This window comes from Danio rerio, chromosome 23 (assembly GCF_049306965.1).
Source record: "Danio rerio strain Tuebingen ecotype United States chromosome 23, GRCz12tu, whole genome shotgun sequence".
Classification (NCBI taxonomy): Eukaryota; Metazoa; Chordata; class Actinopteri; order Cypriniformes; family Danionidae; genus Danio; species Danio rerio.
In genome coordinates, this window is record NC_133198.1 from 35,510,920 (window position 1) to 35,532,711 (window position 21,792).

General features: G+C 36.6%; 1 protein-coding gene across 15 annotated transcripts in view; it reads right to left on the reverse strand.

Moving 5' to 3' along the window:
• Positions 1 to 7,378: 7,378 nt before the first annotated feature.
• The window catches only part of plxna2 (plexin A2), a 775,253-nt gene continuing 760,839 nt past the window's right edge, over positions 7,379 to 21,792 (reverse strand). For all 15 annotated transcript variants that reach the window (XM_073939239.1, XM_073939238.1, XM_073939236.1 and 12 more), the window contains one exon: positions 7,379 to 13,170. In XM_073939239.1, the coding sequence (XP_073795340.1) occupies positions 13,075 to 13,170 (96 nt within the window). In that variant the 3' untranslated portion in view covers positions 7,379 to 13,074. The remainder of the gene's footprint in view (positions 13,171 to 21,792) is intronic.

Below are 21,792 nucleotides of genomic sequence, written 5' to 3' on the forward strand. Positions count from 1 at the left end.
TGATGTCTGACACTAACCCTTTGAAAATTGTAATCCTAGCCAGGTTAGTCTGAGAGAGAGAGAGACTACCATCATATTGGTGCATCCCAAATTGCATACTTATGCACTATTTTACGCCATCTTGTTGTATAAATAGTGTAAGTATTGCATTCACACTGAAAACCCTAATAAGAACAAGTGCACTTTAAACACCTGGATGATGCATTTATTCAACTGGTAATATGATGTGTGGACTGTTGAATACGTCATGCACTCCATGATTACAGTTTTGTTTATGTAGCGGAAGGGGTGAAGCTGTTGGACTCTGATACTGGACTACTTTATTTTTGATTGAGAAAGCAAAATTGTCTTAAAAGAGAGATTATACTCATGGCAGATATTATTTGGTCCAGTCCTTTTTTTTTTTGTTTTTTTTCAAAAAGCACCTAGCAACAAATTTAGCAATTTTTATTATTCATTTGGCTACTTTTAGCAATTTTTAAAAATTGACTCAAGAGCAGTTGCTGTGGGCTTCACTCAGTAGAGTAAATTGCTACTGTAGCGCCGATTGTTTTTCATAACTGTTAATTTACTCATATTTGTTAACATGTATGATTGTTGGCAATTTAGGTAGCAATCAATTCCAATTGTGCTATAATTGTTGTCACTTTAACAAATGTGTTAATTTCACAAGTTAAAAAAGAAAGTACACAAGTTGTGATTGTTTAAAAGAATGGAACTGTTCATTATCAGTGTTATATTTAAAAATAGAAAATTCTTGATCAAAAAAGTGTTCCGGGGCTTCTATATAGTCAACTATATTTTTCATACAAATATAAATAGACATATTGCAAATAATGTTTTTGCTGAGATGGCCAGTCAATTTGAGAAAACATTATTTTGTATTATATATAAAGATGTAGTTTTGAGTTGCGATTATGCAATGACTTTCGTTAATTCGGCAACCGTCAAACATAATCAGGAAAATGGTTTGAATTTTCGCTTAGTAAAATAACCATTACTGTTCCATTTGGGACAACACTACATACATATGCTTTGCTGTCAGGTGTGTTCGAGTGTGCACCAAAGGTTACTATATGAATGAGTCAAGCAATTTTACTTATTTTTCAGCATTTCTGTAGCCCAGGTTGTAGTAAATAGTTACTACAATGCCAAAGTAGTGGGTTTGATTCCTAGGGAAAGCAAGAACAAATGTAAATGTTGTAGTGTTAGCATGATAAGCTACATATTAGCCGTTGCCACCTGAATATATCAGCCAAACAATTCAAATCAAAATTCAATAAAAAAAAACTGAAACTTTTTTTTTTTTTTACAAGAACTGTGTATATGTTTGTGTGTTGCCAGGGTTGTTGTATTCCTGAACAATTGGGCTTTTTGAATTTTTTGGACATTTCACGGCCAAAAGTTCCAGAATTTGTCCTTTAAATTAATTTATGTAATTATTATATAATATATTTATTGTATAATTAATATAATATATTTATATTCAATATTATAATAAAGTGTCATTTTAAATAACTCTGGCCAGTAATTCGAATCCCATAGAGCCTCAAAGCCAGAATAATGTGACACGAGTCACAACAAAACCCTCTGAGTGGTAACATTTGAATCTTTGTTGCGACATCTATACTGAGTAACGCTCTGGGTCGAAAAGAGCAAGACAGCAGAAAAGGTATGCAGCGGCATCATTATCACAAAATATTAAACATAGGTTCAAAAAGACTGTCAAATAGGGTAGGGTAAAAGTTACTTCCTAACAGCTGAAAATCTGTCCCTATCCATGAGGATCTAGGCCAGGGATCACCAAACTTGTTCCTGGAGGTCCGGTGTCCTGCAGATTTTAGCTCCAACGCTAATCAAACACACATGAACAAGCTAATCAAGGTCTTAGGTATACTTGAAACATCCAGGCAGGTGTGTTAGGGCAAGTTGGAGCTAAACCCTGCAGGGCACCGGACCTCAAGGAACGAGATTGGTGACCCCCATTCTAGGCTAACTGGCCGCATTAGCCTGGATGTCCTGTATATTTATTGACTTGTCCAGTACATGACCTCCCTTTACCTATTTTTGACATAATTATAATTATTTTTTAAATAACTGTTCGATTAATGGCAAGTGGAGTTCTCAGCCGTCAGATGTCACTTCATGGCAAAAGGCGCTAATCCCGTCATGTCTGTGTTTTTGAGGCTGTTTGGTCACTTCATTCGTTTAATTCTGATTGGATATAAATCCAATCGCTCAAACCACTTCAAAAGGTGATCTGGGATGCATTTCAGATGAAACTGGACAGGTCTAATCATTTTTTAAACAAAATGTATATAAACAAAATAAATTATGACCAAGAGAAAATCTGACCTGCACCTGAAACACCTGTAGGTGCGCTTTTACAGCCAAAATTCTATTAAAAACATGTTTACTATAAACATAAAACGTGTTCTAACTTTTCAGGCCTGTAACCAGGGGGGTTCAGGTGGTTAGGAAGATCGAGCCCTCACTGACAAAGGTCCAGAATTTGTCCCATACATGAGCTCATTTGTCCTATTTTGACTACTATGCCATCATAAATAATCCATCGAAAAAGACCAAGTGGAATCCTCTGTCGGCTGTTGCTTCAGTGGGACTATAATCTGATGTAAGAGAAGTCTTCTTTCACTACTGTTTTGTTTTTAAACAGAGAAAAGATTTTACAGGTAACTTTTATTCTAAATCTTGGATCTTACTTCTAAAATAAATATAAGCAATAAAAAGTTGAAGCACCAGAAGCGCACTATATTAAATCAATTTGAATATATTTTGGCTATTGTTGATATACAGGAATCTTCAAATTTACTTCTTTGGTAAAAAAAAAAAAAAAAAGAGGCTAGAACAACAATAAAGAATTCATTATTATTATTATTATTATTATTATATTTTAATTATTGTTTTGTTTGTTTTTTAACTTTAAAACTTTAACAGATTGCTATTTTTTCCTAATGATATATGATGTAATAAATTTGTGTTTTAAAAATTAGTCTTGTTTTAATTTTTTATTCAAATTTTTAGTACATGAAAAAGTGTGGTTATGATGTCATCTAAACCAGCAAAAAAAAAAAAGTCACTAAAATGCAGTATTTAAATCTCATAGTTAAATAGAAACCGATATGTACTGTATAACTGCAAAAAGGTCCACTTTGAGAAAAAAAAAGAACCACCCTTTTCACCAGGCTGGCTACGGGCCTGAGTAATGTAATCAGATTACAAGTTTTCAGTAGGAGTCAGTCATTTGTAATCATTAATTTTTTAAAGAAACTTACCCAACACTGCTGATGTGCATTGAAATCAGTCACTACTTTAACACTGTATCAACGTCGTGTATCCAAATTGTGGGAATCCAACAAATGATTGTACATTATTTGGGCTACTTTTCCCTCATTTGGGTGGGGTTTGAGTTGTCATTGGGCTGTAAAATGTCTTGGACCTGGCAACCCTGTACATGTATTTTATATATGTATTGTTTTATAAACATCAAAATGTAAACCACACAATGCTCGTCAGAGATTGATATTTTTGTGAGATAGAAGTTATTTTACACGTTCATTAGCCCGCAATAGAATAGCATTTAAAATGGACATCACTGCCAATTAAGCTTAAACAAGCACCTCTTTAAACGAACATTCTTAACTTTATATTGAAAGCTTCTCACATTCCCACATCAAAACACATCGACGAACCATCAGCATTCACAGTGAAGCATCGCGGCTAATGAAGTTGCACTTAAACCCACTCCAATGCCTTGAGCAGCACCTCAGTGGCGATCAGAGGTCTCGGCAGAGCACACACTAAAATATTTATGACCGGCTATTACACACACACAGCCTATTTCATTATTGATGGCGGCCCTTTGAGCTGCTCGCACTGTACTGGACTTCTATCTGTTTGACCAGCTAATTAGCGACAGGCCTCACCACGCTAGCTAATATTGACTAGATGCATAAGCGTCGATGACAGATGGACGGTGTTTGAAAAACTACATCGACCAGCAGCTATTTTCTCACCGCTTGTTTAGCTGTTGCTGCTGCTGTTGTGGTGGTCGTCTCTCCTGCAGCTCTGCGGATGATAAAGTTAATTGAACTGTCTGCTGAAAAACCCCAAGTAACCAGCATATGTGGCGTTGTCGCTGCTGGTTTTTTAGCCGGACTGCCGTCTTTATTGGGCGCATTTAAAGAGACAGTTCACCCAATTCTGTCATTTACTCACCCTTATGACTTTCTAAATGGTTGTTGTTATTGTTCACTAAAACCATTGGAAGTAGTTATCAGTCACTGTAATAAATGAATAAAAATGAAATAGAAGAGACAATTTTCAATGAGACATGCAAACATAATCAACTGTTAACATATTTTCCGGAATTTGTTTTCTGTCATCTGAAAAATTACACTACAATTTGTATTTCAAAGTGAGTTATAAAATGCAAGCTAATAACACTTGTCTAAAGCACATGAACATTTTTATTGGTGCCAAACGAGTGGCAATATTATTGCTTTCACTTATTTTGCTTAGGTTTACATTTACATTTAGTCATTTAGCAGACACTTTTATCCAAATCGACTTACAAATGAGGACAAGGAAGCAATTTTCACAACTAAGAGCAACAAAGAATAAGTGCTATAGGCAAGTTTCAGGTCTGTAAAGTTTAAGAAGGGAAGTATTAGTAGTATTAGTATTTTTTTAATTTTATTTATTTATTTATTTTATTTTATTTTATTTTTTTTTTGTACAGTTAGTGTGATATTCAGAGAGGCAATTGCAGATTAGGAAGTGTAGAGGAGAGTAAATAGTTGAGTTTTTAGTCGTTTCTTGAAAGTAGCGAGTGACTCTGCTGTTCTGATGCAGTTAGGGAGTTCATTCCACCAACTGGGCAGATTGAGCGTGAGCGTTTGCGAAAGTGATTTCGTCCCTCTTTGGGATGGAACCACGAGGCGACGTTCATTCACAGAACGCAAGTTTCTGGAGGGCACATAGATCTGCAGAAGTGAGAGCAGATAAGAAGGAGCAAGGCCAGAAGTCACTTTGTAGGCAAACATCAGAGCTTTGAATTTGATGCGAGCAGCAACTGGCAGCCAGTGCAAACAGACTAGCAGTGGAGTGACATGTGCTCGTTTAGGTTCATTGAAGACCACTCGTGCTGCTGCGTTCTGGAGCAGTTGAAGAGGCTTGACAGAGTTAGCTGGAAGCCCAGCTAGTAGAGAGTTGCAGTAATCCAGTTTGGAGAGAACAAGAGCTTGAACAAGGAGTTGAGCTGCATGTTCAGATAAGAAGGGTCGGATCTTTCTGATGTTATAGAGTGCGAATCTGCACGATCGAGCAGTTCTAGAAATGTGGTCAGAGAAGTTTAGTTGGTCATCAATCGTTACTCCAAGGCTTTTCACCATTTTGGATGCAGTAATGGTTACCCCATCCATCTGGATTGAAAAGTTATGGTGTAGAGTCGAGTTGGTTTAAATGGATTAGGTTTATATGCCTAGTGGCGGTTCTAGTTTATGGCATCCTGGGCGAACCACACCATATCCAACTATTCCCCCCACCCCCTGCCCCTGAAAAAATGTAATTGTAAATGTAAAATGTAATTGTCTCAAACAAACAATTCAGACAGCATACAAACAATCTAAAATTTGACTAATACTTGACCACATCTGGACCTTTCTTGCTTTTTTTGCTGCAAAGTCATCAATTATATCATCATGTAGCCCATTAAAGGGTTTTGCTAAACACTACCCAAAAACATGTATTGTAATTATTTAGTATAAATAAATTTTAAATGTTTAATCACACGATACTGCTACGAGTGTGATATTGGGTTTATACAACAGTTTGACGGCATAATTGTGTATATAAAAACAAAATCAAACATGGAGAGTCTCAAAATACCTTTTGTATGAGGAACTACTTTCTTCCGGATTCAAATCATAAGCTGACAGTTGAGCGTGCATCTTTTAAACTTTAGATATGTAGTGTCTGCTTTTTGCTGGCTGTATGTGGGCAGAGTACTACACAAAGGGTAAAGCAGGTCGCACACCAGAAACGCCGCTCAGCGGCACGCCACGCATTTTAGAATTCTAAACATAGGTTTCTATCAGGATACACACACCGGCGCCGCAAGTCGGCGGCTGTCAGCGGCGCCCGGCCACGGCTCAGGACGCAGTTAATTTTTCAGCCGCGCCACAGAGCGACATCTGATTAGTTTCATGTTAAATATCATTCGAATGTGCGCGTCTGGTGTGTGATACTTTAAACTGGCATGTGCGCGCCGTGTCGCGGCGCAGAGCGACGCTTCTGGTGTGCGACCTGCTTCAAGAGGCTGTAGGAGTTCTGATATTGCAGAATATCGCACAGCTATCAGCCAATCAGATTTGAGAATCAGACAGAACTGTTGTATAAATATATATATACTATAGTAGTAATAGTATATTGCATATATTTGTAGAAAGCTAGCAAAGTATTGGGTTGTTTATATTACTATATTTGCTGTATTATTACAGCAACTAGAATTGCCACAACTGAGTAATTCAAGTTTTATTTGAATTTTTTACTAGTATAGTTCAAAAACACTATAGTAATTACTCTAAATATTTTTCCCATCTGGGTTGTTTTTGTAATTTTTGTAGCTTTAATTATTTTATCAAGTGCCTAAACAAGTTCCATTGAACATTTGTTTCACACTGGCCCTGTCAGAATCTTGTTAACAAGCATCCATTTCTCAGACATGTTTTTGATGTACATTCTTTTCCGTTTGACTGAATTGTGCACATTTGCTCAACCACAATATGGCACCAAATCACTACCTGTCAGATTCTACAAAAGCATTCGACCAATGTTTAAAATGTGTCTTCCAGCACAGTGGTCACCACCGTGAATGTGTTTAAAAACTGCCCAGTGAATCAAAGTTCGCAGTGAATAAAGTTACAAAACATATTGCCTCAGGCTGTTTAGTTGGTTTTCTTGCCTGGACTAGACATCAGTATTGATTAAAAACCCAGCACATCCACATCAGCTCCTCTGGGGGCACTTTACAAACCATCCAATCAGAAACCAGTGGCCCATTACCATTGTAATGTAATTTATCTGAGTGTGGTGTGAGAGAAATGTCCAGCGAGGGATAATGGCTATGTGAAAAGACAAACTGCAGCGCCGGGCTTCATTGGTTCGCTTGTTACGGAGTGAGTCTTGAGTGTGAGTGTTCATTGATGGCAGGGTTTAAATTGCATCCCTAGATTAACCCCAACTAAGTGGGACGAATGCCTGGCAGTTTTTCTCCTCAGACACAAGTCATTCAGGTAATGATAGGGTACATACTGTAGTAGACCGCTGGGAAACTTCTTAATGAGTTGAGAGGAATCGGTTTTTTTAACCAGTAAATTTTATTTATATATAACAACAGTACAAAGTGAATCCTTGGCTTGCAAAATAGGTGTGCTTCATATTTACAATAGGTACACAGTAATATAATATAACAAACGAAAGCAATAAAAAAAAAACAAGACCGACTTTTTTTCTTTTTAAATACTTTAACTCTCTTACACTTTTCACAACACTTAAAAAACAACAAGAACAGACAACCGTAAGTGTTATCATCATCATCATCATCATCGAGGTCATTATTATTTCTATGTACTATGTTACAGGACTCCAGTGTCTACAAAGAGAGATTGGTTTATAATTTAGCGTGATTGAAAATGGAAGGACCGTCACCTCTGAGGCATTCAAACTCGCTACAAAAGCTTTTCCTGCTCTTGTTTTCGTTTCCTTCGGAACAACTGCGATCGGTAATATGAAGAGAGTATGAACATTTCACTTGTTCGTAGCATGCTATTCCATCACAGAGCAAAACATGAGCTAAAAACAATAAAAGTGCACAAAATTGATTCCAAGACCCAAGATTCGTGCCAAATATAAAATTAGCAGCAGTTGTGACCGCCACAGATGACTGCTGATATTTCGGAAAGCTGCCTGGTGCTGTCATATTTTATTCTGCTCTGCAGAATAGCGCAATAAAAATTATTAACTTTTTTTTTTCATTTTATTTCAAGGGATCAAATGTCTTCTAATAAACATTAATAAGCGTTGAGCAACTGAAATCTCTCTCAACAAAGTGCAATTTCCTGTGCCACATCATTTGGAACAAAACGTTAGGACCAGAATACTTTTTGTTCTCGGAATTTTTGCACAAACAGGAGAGCCGTCTCTCCTCGACTGATGCGGCAGCAAATCAAGTTCACATTAAAAACGGAGTCAACGGAAGGTCTTGTAGAGCCGGATGAGCTCTGATGGAGGATAAACGGGGAAGACTGCGGATAACCAAAAGTAGGAAGCTTTATCATGTACCCTTAATGTCACTAACATGCGACATGGCTTGTAGATTCACATATGTTGACTGTACAGTGTGTGTGAGAGGAATGTGTGGTTGTTCAGGAAGAGTGGAGCTACAATAGTTGGCCATGAAGCAATAGTTCATCCCAAGATGAAGAGGACATCTGTCTGATTGAATGACTTTCTTTTCTCAAGGGAACACAAAAGGAGTGTTTGTGAACATTCTTAAAGCCGTGTACGTTTAATTGAGGTGTGAATTGTAAGAGCGCCATAGATATGAGAACATAAAAGCATCGTATAATGTTTATGGGTCAAACACAAAAAGGATTTTCTTTCTTGCATTAAAATAGCTTTAATGTTTTTTTTTATGCTGTGCATTATGATGTGTCTTTGTTTTAATAAGTATTTTACAGTATTCTGGTAATGAATACACCAGAATTTGTTTTCCTTTACTTTAAACAATCCTTTAAACAACTTCACTGTAAAAGCATTTCGTTACTTTCCTTGACTTGACTTTTCTTTAAAAAAAAAAAAAAGTGAGGAACCCGATGTAACTTGGAAGTTGACAATAAATTTTTACATTTATGCACATACACTCATAATTATATTGCTGCTTGTTCAAACTACTTATTTAAAATGAGTTAAAACAACTCAATTCTTAAAAACAACTTGTTTTGGAACAACTTCATTTTTTTATATTCAAACCACATTAATTTGTTAACTCAATCAATTTGTGTCAGGACGGCATGAATGAATTGTGTGGATCCCAGCATTATTTACAGTGTAGTTCATCTACTTAATAAGTTTAAGACTTAATGTTTATTATTTTTTTTATAAATAAAATCAACAAATTACTTGAAAAGCAACGGGTTTACTCCCTTTTTAGTCAACTAATCACTTTTTAAAGTGCAAGTTTTACCCATTTGTCATTTTTGAAAACTCGTCTAGGTTTTTAATTTTTATAAAATATACAAAAAATTAGCATGACTAATTATTTGATATACACTCACTTTATTTGGTACACCTTACTAGTACCGGGTTGGACCCCCCTTTTGCCTTTAGAACCGCCTTAATCTTTTGTGATCTTGATTCAACAAGGTTCTGGAAATATTCCTCAGAGATTTTGCTCCATATTGACAAGATAGCATCATGCAGTTGCAGCAGATTTGTCAGCTGCACCACAAACTTTCACACACTTTCCACTGCTCTATTGGATTGAGATCTGATGACTGTAGAGGGCATTTGAGTACAGTGAACTCAATGTCATGTTCAAAAAAGCAGTCTGAGATGGTTAGTGCTTTATGACACGCCACGCTAATCCTGCTGAAAGTAGCCACCAGAAGATAAAAGGATGGACATGGTAAGCAACAATACTCAGGTAGGCTGTGGCATTGACATGATGCTCAGTAGGTAGTAGTGGGCTGAAAGTGTGCCAAGAAAATATCCCTCACACAATTACACCACCACCAGCCTGAACCATTGATACAAGATCGTGGAAGATCATCTTGACCTACATGCCTAAATGGTCAAGAGTTGCTGCCATGTGATTGGCTGATTAGAAATTTGCGTTACAAGCAGTTGGACAGGTGTACCTAATAAAGTGGCCAGTGAGTGTATCTTGACAAGTATAAGTCAGAACAACTGTTTTATTTTTAGGATATCTGTTAGAGTGAATGGAAATGCTACATTGTTCCATATGTTCATTGTTCCCTATTTTGACATTTTAAAATATATTTGAAAAAAGCAGGCACTAGTATCTAAAATGCTTTCTTATTGCATATAAATAGAATTAATTTCATGACCATACCTGTCAACCCTCCTGTTGTCTCCTGTATTTCACAATTCTATCCCGTTATTATCCCGTAAAGGCATTTTCCCATTCAATTGTATAATGAAGGGTGGAAATAAATATTAAAGACACAATCCTCCCTATACGCAAACCATACCGCAGAACCTCCAGGGGCCGCCCCTTGCTCTTAAATGCAAATCTGTTCTGTGTTTTGATTTTATTTAGGCATGAAAACACTTTAAAAATAAATATAAGCAGATTCCCTTCCTTTCCAATACAAGCAGCATTGCCCCTCCAATGCAATGCTCAAAACAGTCAGTTCATGTAGTGTTGCGTGACTGTCAGATGTGCTCCATAGTGATAAATAGACGCTGTTTCCTTGTACATGCGATTTGAAGCGAAAACTCTGGGTTTTAGGAGCATGTTTGAACAGACATATGCACATAACAACAACAACAATAATAATACTAATAATAATAACAACAACATATAAACATGGCATTCTCAGTGGGTTTTCTTTTAAACAACAAATTTAGCCTTAAATGAGCATAAAAAGTTAGGAAAGCCATCGATATCCCTTACTTTCACATCCTAATGTTGACAGGTATGGAAATGACTCTTTAACTTGTCCCACGTCTTAAGAAATAGACCACAATCCTTTAAATCTCCATTTTTTTTATGAAATAGCTGTCATTTTTGAGTCATACTATATCAATGAGTTCATTGATTCGGTAAACACACTGGTAAGATGCTTTTGTGTCCGTTATAGCATTTAAAAGCCTTCATTGCAATCGCTTGTCAAATATTGACCAAAATATCCTTCAAAAAAATTCTCCTTTTGTGCTCCATGGAAAAGAAATTCAAGACTTGGACATACCCATGAGTGAATAATCGATCATCCGGATGAACTATTCCTTTAACAGATTAATTCATTGTCTTTCATGCAGCTCTTCATTAATCTCCTGCACTGGATCCTATTTTTGATGTGTTTTTTATATATCTCCGATCACACTGTGCACATGACTAGTTGAGATCAAAGGCGAGCTTCAAAGCAGCAGGAGGAATCTGAAGCTAAAGGGGTCTGTCTGTCTCCATCTCATTCCTATGCTCCACCAACACCACCCGTCTGAGAGAGAGATCTGATCAGTCTCCAACAGTTCACAAAGACCGGGAGAAAAATGACACGTCGCTGATTTAATCAACGAGAAACAACAGATTAAATGTTCTAAGGCCACAGGGGGGGAAAAGAAACAACCATTTCGGCCATTTGAGTCGGTATCTTCACATCCGATACTGCATTTTTACTGTTGAGAAGTTAAATCCCGAAAACCTCCGTGAACCTTAGATGACTCTGACCTGAACGACCTTGTCTAGTTGGCTTCGGATGATCTTCAAAAAACCTGCCATCATGCATTATAAATGAAAGCCGTGTTGTCTTTTGTTCATGCGTTCTGTTGACATATTTCATGTCAGGCGGGGGGATAATAATACAAAAAAAAAAAATCCCACTCAAGCTATCAAGATCTAAAGTATTTTACAAATACTTTATATTTACAAACTCCGTTCTAAAGGTCTTTTCGTACCTGAATTTGAAAGTTGAGTGAGTGAACTTCTAAACCGGAGATTCTTTTGTTATTGTACAGTATACAGGGTCCGTTCCCTTAATAAAGCATCAACCGACAAGTGCGTAAGTAAGTGATCTTTTGGCACTTAATCCCGACGGATGTGTACAGAAAGGAAGTGACATGGTATATTACATCATCATAGGCGTTCCTCTGAGTCATCCACAACTCACATGACCTCTTGGCACTTGAACAACAGGAGTAAATGGGAAAGGAGATATTATTATTATTCTTTTTTTCTATATGAGGTACTGTATAATGCATGCAGACTACACACACATTGGACCATACATAATAATTAATACTTTCCGGTAAGATGATCTCAAGCGAGTCTCGTTTGACAGGGTTTTTCCTCCATGTTTGAGCTGAAGGTGCAACTCGTCGCCGCTTTCCTTACTAAATCTCAGCAGCGCTACTATGGAGGGAGGTTCAGTTCTGTAGGACGTCGTGCCGCGGAGATCAGCTCAACTGACCCCCGTTTGTTTTTTAGAAAAGCAACAAAAAATGCGAAGACAAAATAGAGTAACGTTTGTACATTCACATACGCTTACATGTAGAAAACAGGACATATGCACATAGAGAGCCGAGTTGGTCCAGTTCCAAACTGGTCTGTGGTCCTTCGCTGTCGTTTCAAGATAGTTTGGGACATGCTGGTTAAACTTTGGGCCCCATTTTGCGTTCATCACCTAAGATGCTTTGCTGTCTCTCAGGTTGGAGGGATTACTAGAGTGTGGACATGCACACGCGCGTGTGGGTAGCTTTCCAAGGACAAGAAGCCACTCGAGCTTTCGCCACACCAAAGATGAGGAGTTACGCTAGCCGACTCAACAGAAAGAACTCATGTATAAAAATAAAATTTGGAAGTAAAAGCCATCAACTGGACGGTAATGGCGAGGCAGTAGATGTCTGTTTCCTTCTGTCGAATCCTCCTGAAATGGTTTTAGCAAGCACATTTTTGTTGAGGAAGTATCGGGGTCTCGTCAGATCCTGAAATCGAGTCTTGCATCCATCACGCTAATCAGATAGATGAACTAAAAACAAAACAAAATGCCTCAGGAAGCTGCTCGTCCCGCAATGTTTATCTTTTTTTTCCCCTTAAAAAGAAACAACTAAAAAACTGAAGTTTCCAGTCTTGATCCCATCATTAAGACGAAAGCCATGTGAAGACTTGCTTTCATCAAATAGTGACCGCTTCACAGAATCGAAAAAAAGCACAAGCTATTGTTGGTGTGGTGTCTCTAGCAAGTGTTGCTCTCTTCTGGTGTGGAGAGGTTTCGGATGATGGTTGGATTGAGTGAAGCTCTTGTTTTCTTTCTCTCAGCTCTCCAGCGACATGGCGGCGATGAGCTGCTCCACTTTATAGGCCAATCGCTGTTTCTTGGCCGTCTCGTCTTGATCCAGTGCAGCTGTGATCTGGAACATAAGAAAGAGTTAATGAGGCTAGATCTTTGCAAAATAGATTCTTCTACAATATTAAAGTTTGTCCTGCTCCTGTGCATCATTTATGTTACATTTGAGAAAATACAAATGTGACTATGGACCCACATTTCCAGGTTTCTCAGTAGCAGAAGTCTTCATAGTTAAGAGCGCAGTGAGTGGTAGAGTCCCACAAATAATTTTTTACAATCCCATTTGCTGAAATAATAACAGAAAAACTCCACGATGGTGTTATCAAGACTTCCAGAAAAGGGAAAAAAATAGTGTGAGATTGATTACGATAGCCAGAGGAGAGAATAACGTCAAATGTACTGTCCTGTCCCATAGATTCTGCATTAGAAACACCCCTGATTAGCGGTAATTCATTCATTCATTCATTCATTCATTCATTCATTCATTTTTTTTCGGCTTAGTCCCTTCATTATTCAGGGGTCGCCACAGTAGAATGAACCACCAACTTATACAGCATATGTTTTACACAGCGCATGCCCTTCCAGCTACAACCCAACACTGGGAAACACCAACATACTCTTTCATTCAAACACATACACTACGATCAATTTAGCATATTTAATTTAACTATAGCGCATGTCTTTGGATTTGTGGGGAAAACCGGAGGAAACCCACGCGAACACGGGGAGAACATGCAAACTCCACAGAGAAATGCCAACTGACCCAGCCGGGGCTCAAACCAGTGACTTTCTTGCTGTGAGGTGATTGTGCTACCCACTGTGCCACCGTTCAGCCAAGCGGAAGCTAAAAAAACTCATTCAGTGATTCCACTCTTTCCCATAAGTAAGGGCCTTAAAGGAAAGTAAAAAAAATGAAAATGTACTCACTGTTTAATCCCTCTCAAGTGTTTCCAAACCTGTATGAGAATTTTTTTTTCTCATGGACATAAAAGATGATATTTTGAAAAAGGCTGAAAACCTGCAACCATTGACTTCCATAGCAGAAAAAAAACAGCTGCCCAGCATTGTTCAAAATATCTTCTTTTGCATTCAACAGAAGAATAAAAAACTGAAACAAGTTTGTGACAAGTAAAAGGTCAGTAAATGTAGTCCACGTTTTCAGTTTTGGGTGAACTAACCCTTTGATAATGCACTCTTGTTGCTTCTGGGAGTTAGATAAATACCAATTTATTAGCCCTTATTTGTTTTATGCGCATATCCATTTTACGGGAGTACTGCAGATCATTTTATCTTAACGCCTGCACCGGAATTCATCTAATAAATCTTGTCTTGTCAAAATAATTGAAGGAAACACACGCTATCTAGGGTGATAAAGTGGCTCAGTGGTTAGTACTGTCGCCTCACAGCAAGAAGGTTGCTGGTTTGAGTCCCGGCTGGGTGGTCAGTTGGCATTTCTGTGTGGAGTTTGCATGTTCTTCCCATGTTCCTCTGGGTGCTCCAGTTTTCCCCACAGTCCAAAGACATGAGCTATAGGAAAATTGAAAAAACTGTATGGTGTGAATAAAGTGTATGTGTGTGAATGAGTGTGTATGGATGTTTCCCAGTACTGGATTGCAACTGGGAGGACATCTTCTGCATAAAACATATGCTGCGTAAGTTGGCGGTTCATTCCACTGTGGCGACCCCTTATGAATAAAGTGACTAAGCCGTAAAAAATGAATAAATGACACAATATCTACTATCTATGAATATTAATTGAACATCAACGCTGAACAACTAAAATTAAAGCACACATTGCCTACAACGAACAGTCACGTGACTCCATACACGGTAGAGGAATTAATAAAAAATAAAAAAAACAAACCTGGAAAAATTTTATTGATTATAGGTTCTTGAATGTCAATTTCGATGATTTTTTGATTAACAGCCCAGCCCTACAATTTATAATTAATTGCTGGTTATTTAATCATACAACTTATTTATAAAAATTGTTTCTATTAATAACAGCTCCCCAGCAAAATCTTTACAACACACTACTCTATGCCATCATGTCAGATCTTATGTGCAATAAAGAATGCATTATGGTAACATTTCTAAAGCATTTGCCAGGAAAGGTTAAAATTTAAAGAAACGATTCCACTCATTAATTTTCCTTTGGCTTAGTCCCTTATTCATCAGTGGTCGCTACATACCATTTCAGCATGTTTTACACAGCGGATGCCATTCCAGCCGCAACCAAGCACTGGGAACCCCCCATACACTCTCATTCACACACACACACACTCATACACTAGGGCCAATTTAGTGCATCCAATTTACCTATGGAGCATGTATTTGGACAGTAGGGGAAACTGGAGCACCCGGAGGAAACCCACGTGAGAAAGAAACCCTCAAGGCTAACCACTGAGCCACCGTGCTACCCCTTGTTCCATTCAATAGCAATAAAATTAAAGCATAACAATGAAAATCCATATTTGAAAAACATGTTTAAAAGAAACCTTATGAATCTGTGCATAAAGAATGGTTAAACCCGATTTCAAAAGTAAATCAAATGTTGAAAATACTTTATAGCATCCCATGACAGAACAAGAGCGTGGTCACAAAATGTAAAGCATTTATTGAAATGCATGACAAGAAACCAAATGAGAATTGGGTTCAATGAGCAAAGCTGAGTTCATTTAAAAGCATAAAACTGATGGAGGCAGGCTTTAAAGAGCAGACTCGTTCTTCAGACAGCATACTCTATATCTAATTATCACAGAGCAGTTACTGCTCACTGTGATATGAGACTTGGACTAATTTTCAGACTCTGAGAGAAAAATTGCCAGAGACTTCATTCCATGAATATTTCATTGAAAAGGAAAGTATAACTTGACTCTGACCCAAACTGCAGAGTGTCATCTCTCATTTCCTTCTGCATGTTTTTTTTTTTTTTTTTGAAGTGTCGAGTCATGTTGAGTGTGGGAAGGCAGACGGACAGGACAGACGGGACGGACCCCCCTCTCTGTGCTCATGTCATAATCTCAGACTGCCGTGTCAGAGGAACACTACGGGACGTAGCATCATGGCTGCTGTCTGCCACTCATTTACACATCAAACAGCAGAAATAATGGCAAACTAGATCGATCCGGGCATTTCCAGCTAGCCAAGAAGAGGCTTCATTAATGTTCTCGTTCAGATGCCTAAAATGGTGGACGTGAGAGTTCTGGTGAATGAGGGAATCTCTTCCCTCAATAACTGCAGAAGATTGACTGATTGTAAACATAAACTCTTTTGATTGCTGTTCTGGAACTTATATCAATAGGCTACTCTCAACTTTATGAATACGGTTTCTTTTGAATGACATGCCGATACAAACTATACACAAACAGAAATGGAGTAGCCAAAAGTTAAAGGAAAAACTTCAAACTCCCATAATAAACACAAGAGATATTTGGTAGAATGTTCACTTTGCACCCCATCCAAGGGCAGACTGGCCATCTGGCAGACTGGGCAGTTTCCCGCGAGACCGATGTACTTTTTGGGCCGGGCTGATCATCTTCTTATGATCTGAATCGGCCCATAAACACTTAACAGACTGTCATGTTTTTCTGCCTAATTAATTGACGGTGCTGTGATCTGTGATTTTGTCCCAGTCCAGCCCTGACCTCATCTGCTGAAAAAAACTAGCGGTAAGGTATGTTTTGATGCTGGTATGCTGGTTTTAATGCTGGTCTTGCTGGTTTCAATGCTGGTTTTGCTGGTCTCAATGCTGGTCTTTATGCTGGTCATTGATACCAGCTAGACCAGCTTTAAAACCAGCAAACCAGCTTCAAAACATACCTTACCACCATATGCTGACTAACAAGTAAGGGTTTGTGGTAGTTACCAATTTATTTATCAATAATATTGTGAGTGTAATTCTTAAAATGTGCGAGATGTCAGAGTATTTTACAAACAAAACTGCATCAGACTTTAGTATGTGCTTATCATTTACTTTTCGTTTCATCTCATCTTATGTTACATCTTCTCAACCAATCAACGTGGAGAATGGCTTTTTCTCATGAGATAACACACGAGCGCGGCCGTGCTTAAGTCAGTAGTTTTCAGGTTGAGGTTGATCATTTAAGCAATAAAGTGAAAAAATTTGGGCTGAAAAGAAAGGCGAGAAGGACACGGGAGTTTGCCCTTGATGTTCTCATTTTACCTCGTTTAAATGCGTCAAGTGAATGTTTTTTTTCCAAAATTAATCTCATCAAAATAAAGCCACGAAATCGACACATTGCAGATATTCTCAATGCACTCGTGCACACCTCAGAGAGTGTTAAAAATTTAGGAGTGTGCACTGCTTTCAAGCCACTATATTGCGGTCCATGACGGCTTCTAAGTTGTACCGCAAAATGAATCCCTCAACATCTGGCAACACACAGGTATCACACAATGATAGCGACTCGGAGGTGGAGTTTGAACCTTCCCATGGGGTACGCCTAGTTGTTTTTTGTTTTGTTTTACATATTGTGGTAATTTGCACATTGTGTCAAAACGCTCTTAGTCTAGTTAATATCTTTATACTCTCCGTGTGACTCTTGTACCGTAATTTTCATCCAAATACAATAATTTTGAGGTTCTGGTATGATACTTTGACATTTACAATCTGGTAACACTCACACCTCATTTTAATCATGTAAATCTTTATCCAATTGACATTGTATGAATTCATACGACTGTGACACTTTTCAGACAATATTTTTCAGACACTTTTCTGACACTATTCATTCATTCATTTTCTTTTTGGCTAAGCCAACTGACCCAGCTGAAGCTCGAACCAGTGACCGCGTCGCCCTTTTCTGACAATATGTAAAATAGATAAGTTTCCCAGCTGGTATAACAATTACTACATGACTATTTTAAGTTATTTGCTAATTAGCATGTGGCTATTTACATGTTTTGGTACAACCTTCTCAAGTCCCAATATAGTTTAGGGCAGGGGTGGTCCTGGAGGGCCGGTGTCCGGCACAGTTGAGCTCCAACTCTAATCACACACACCTGCTTATAGATTTCTAGTGATCTTGAAGACACTGATTGGCATGTTCAGGTGTGTTTGATTAGTGTTGCAGCTAAACTGTGCAGGACACTGGCTCTCTAGGACCAAGTTTGCCCACCCCTGGTTTAGGGTCTAACCATTCATTTTCTTACAAATGAAACCATAATAATTAGCTACTAAATAGCAAAATATGATTCCAAATGGGACTGAGCTGAAATTCCCCCTTGAACAATTTAAATGCCTTGTTTAAAGACACAGTGTCTTGAATCTCAAACCAGCAATCTTTTAGTTAAACTTTCAGATTCAATATATGCTCTGCTAACATAATTCTTACGAAAGATTCATCCCAACGACAACAAGGAATTATTTTAGCCTCACTACAAACTCAAAAGCATGCTCAAAAAGTCATCAACTAGATGATGAGGCAGTAGATGTGTGTATAGTCCTCCATCAGCATCTGAGTTTTCACAGGACAGCTGTGGTCACATGTGTCTCAGCAGGTCAACACTCCTGCAGCCGCTGGAGCTCCACAGCGTGAGCCTGTGTTGAACGAGCAGCTCATGCACTGAATATTTCATGCGTTTCAGCAGAGCTGCAGGAGCGCATCTCCACATCATTGTGTCTCATTCAGTCGCCTTCATTTTACAGAGAGCGAGTGTTCTCTCTCTCATCAGGTTAAGTGCTCCAGAGCGCTGACAGAGGTAATTATTTTCAGTCGTCCTATTCGCATTGTATAATGAATCTGAATGACTGTGTGCGGGTACGAATTGTCTTGCCACACACATTTGGGCGGATGAACAAAACCACCCTTTTGGCTTCAGCTCTGCTTCATTTTTTTGGGGGGGACAAAATAAACATGGATTGATGGGTTTTTCAGCATTTCTTAACATTAACTATGTTTACATGCACATCAGTAATCAAATTATTTGTCTTAATCTGAATAAGACAATAATATGATTACAGTGTTTACACGAGTTGCTTTTCAAATGTTTCTTTCATGATCCCGTTTTACAAGTTATAACACATAATTCGATTAACATCATTGCGTCACCACGCTATCCACATTTCCTCTGGAGTTTCATGTAATTTCAGGTGATTCATTCTTAATTTGTCACCTTTAACTGAAATTTGGCACTTACACTTTCAATAAAGAACATTTCATGCATGCCCCCTATGACACACAAGACATTGGATTCAAGTATGAACTGCCGAGTGCTGTTTTAATGGAATTTGGTACCGCATGCCATATGGGTAAAAAATCTCCACATTTCGCTATGCAGGTGTCTGTGGTCCTCAGTAGGATCGGTAGGGGCAGAGAATAGAGTCAAACAGCCATGTGTGTATGGACTATGCTGTCACAAAATGATCAATGTTTATTTTCAATGTTTATCATTATTTTGTATTAAGAAAAAATTAAAAAATATTAACTTAAAATGCAGATTTAGATTTGAAATATGTTATTATATAATAATCACATTTTACAACAATAATCTACAATAATACATATCTATAATAATAATAATAATAATAATAATAATAATAATAATAATAATAACAATATTTTAATTGTAAATAATTATTAATAATAATATTTAAATATTTAATTTCAAACAATCATATTATAACTCAGATTATCATTTTGTGTGAACGAATTAAACACTGATTTATATTTACATATACAGAATTATCTACAATAATAATCATATTTTACAATAATAATCTACAAGAATACATATCTATAATGATAATATTCACATTTTAATATTTAATTTTGAACAATCATTTTATAACTCAGATTATCATTTTGTGTGAATGAAAAGCAGATTTATACTTACATAAATTATTATTTACAATAATAACAACAATAATGATACTAATAATAATAATAATAACAATAATAATATTTTACAATAATTATCTACAATAATACACATCTATAATAACAATAATCATATTTTACAATAATAATCTACAATTATACACATCTATAATAATAATAATAATCACATTTTACAATAATCTACAATATTACACATCTGTAATAATAATAATAATAATAATAATAATAATAATAATAATAATAATAATAATAATAATCATCATATTTTAATTGTAAATAATCATAAAAATTATATTTTAACATTTAATTTTAAATAATCATATTTTAACTCAGATGATCACTTTGTGTAAAAGAATTTCTATTTACTTGTGTTAATGGTAAGATTTTATAATTCATATTAATAATTATAAATAATTATTAATAATTGAAAATGTTTAATTTTATATTAATATATAACATATATTATACATATTAAACAGATTATTATTTAACACATTATTAATTTATTTTATTATAAAATTCAATAATATGTCAACTTTAAATATATATTTAACATTTATTAACTTGAATAGTAGATTAATAAAATATATTATTGATAAATTATTATAAATTAGTGTTGAAAAAACAATTTTATTAAATGATATATTAAAATTAAATATACTGAATACATATTATTTACATTTATTAAAATATTATGTTTTCTGCCCTGAAAAATCTAAACAACATCTTTAAAGTTCTCATATTTGTTAAAATCATTCACATAAATGCACTTGTGTAACATAAAAAATGTTTCCCAGTGTCCACAGGAATGTGCTCAAGTACTCTTGCTACACACTCTGGTAGGAAACCACTAAACTCTATTTGCAAATATATAGTCCTTGTGTATAAAAGAATGAAAAGGACACAAAAACAAGTGATTGAGAGTATACGGGGAATGTGAGGACAAGAGAAAACAGACCAGCAAGCAGAGACGGATATTTAGATGAGAGCGAGAGGAGAGGCTGCAGTCCTAAATGCTGTGTAAAGTAAAGGTCAGACTAATGGGTCCCCTGAGTGGAGCTGCCATTACAGTTGGAACATCTCCATCGTGGCCCTTCTGGAGCGCTCTTTGTGTCGGAGTGGCTGTCAGTGATCTAGCTGTGTGTAATCTTCCTCATCAGAAGCCTATTCATTCTGGCTCGCTGTCTGTCTGTCTCTGCACTGCAGAAGTGTCTGTGTGTGTGTGAATCTAGCTGCTGCAGGTTTTCCAGACTGGTTAAGGATGACATCATTCGGTGAAACTCTTATTTTAGGAGAGCCTTCTTTCGCAAGTGCATGTTATTCTACATATACTGTGCTGATCAAGATGATGACTGATTCTATGACTGAGGAACTGCACTACCATACATTCATTCATTCACTCATTCATTCATTTTCAATACAGCTAAATTAAAAGATAACATGACAATTTCATTTACTCTGGATAAGCTGGATTTACTTGCCATATTTTGAGAAAATAATTAATATTTGTCTTATTTTATAAAGGTATGATCTTTTTTCCAATTTCAAATGCATTTTTTTATTAAATCAGAATATTATATACAGTATATATATATATATATATATATATATATATATATATATATATATATATATATATATATATATATATATATATATATATATATATATATATATATTTGGAAATAGCCTCAATTTAAATGTCACCTAGCGTTAAACTGTTGAGTTTTATCATATTTTACTCCATTCATCTTATCTTGGGTGAGCGCTTTTAGCTTAGCTTGGCTTAGCTTAGTATAGATCATTGAATCAGATTAGACTAT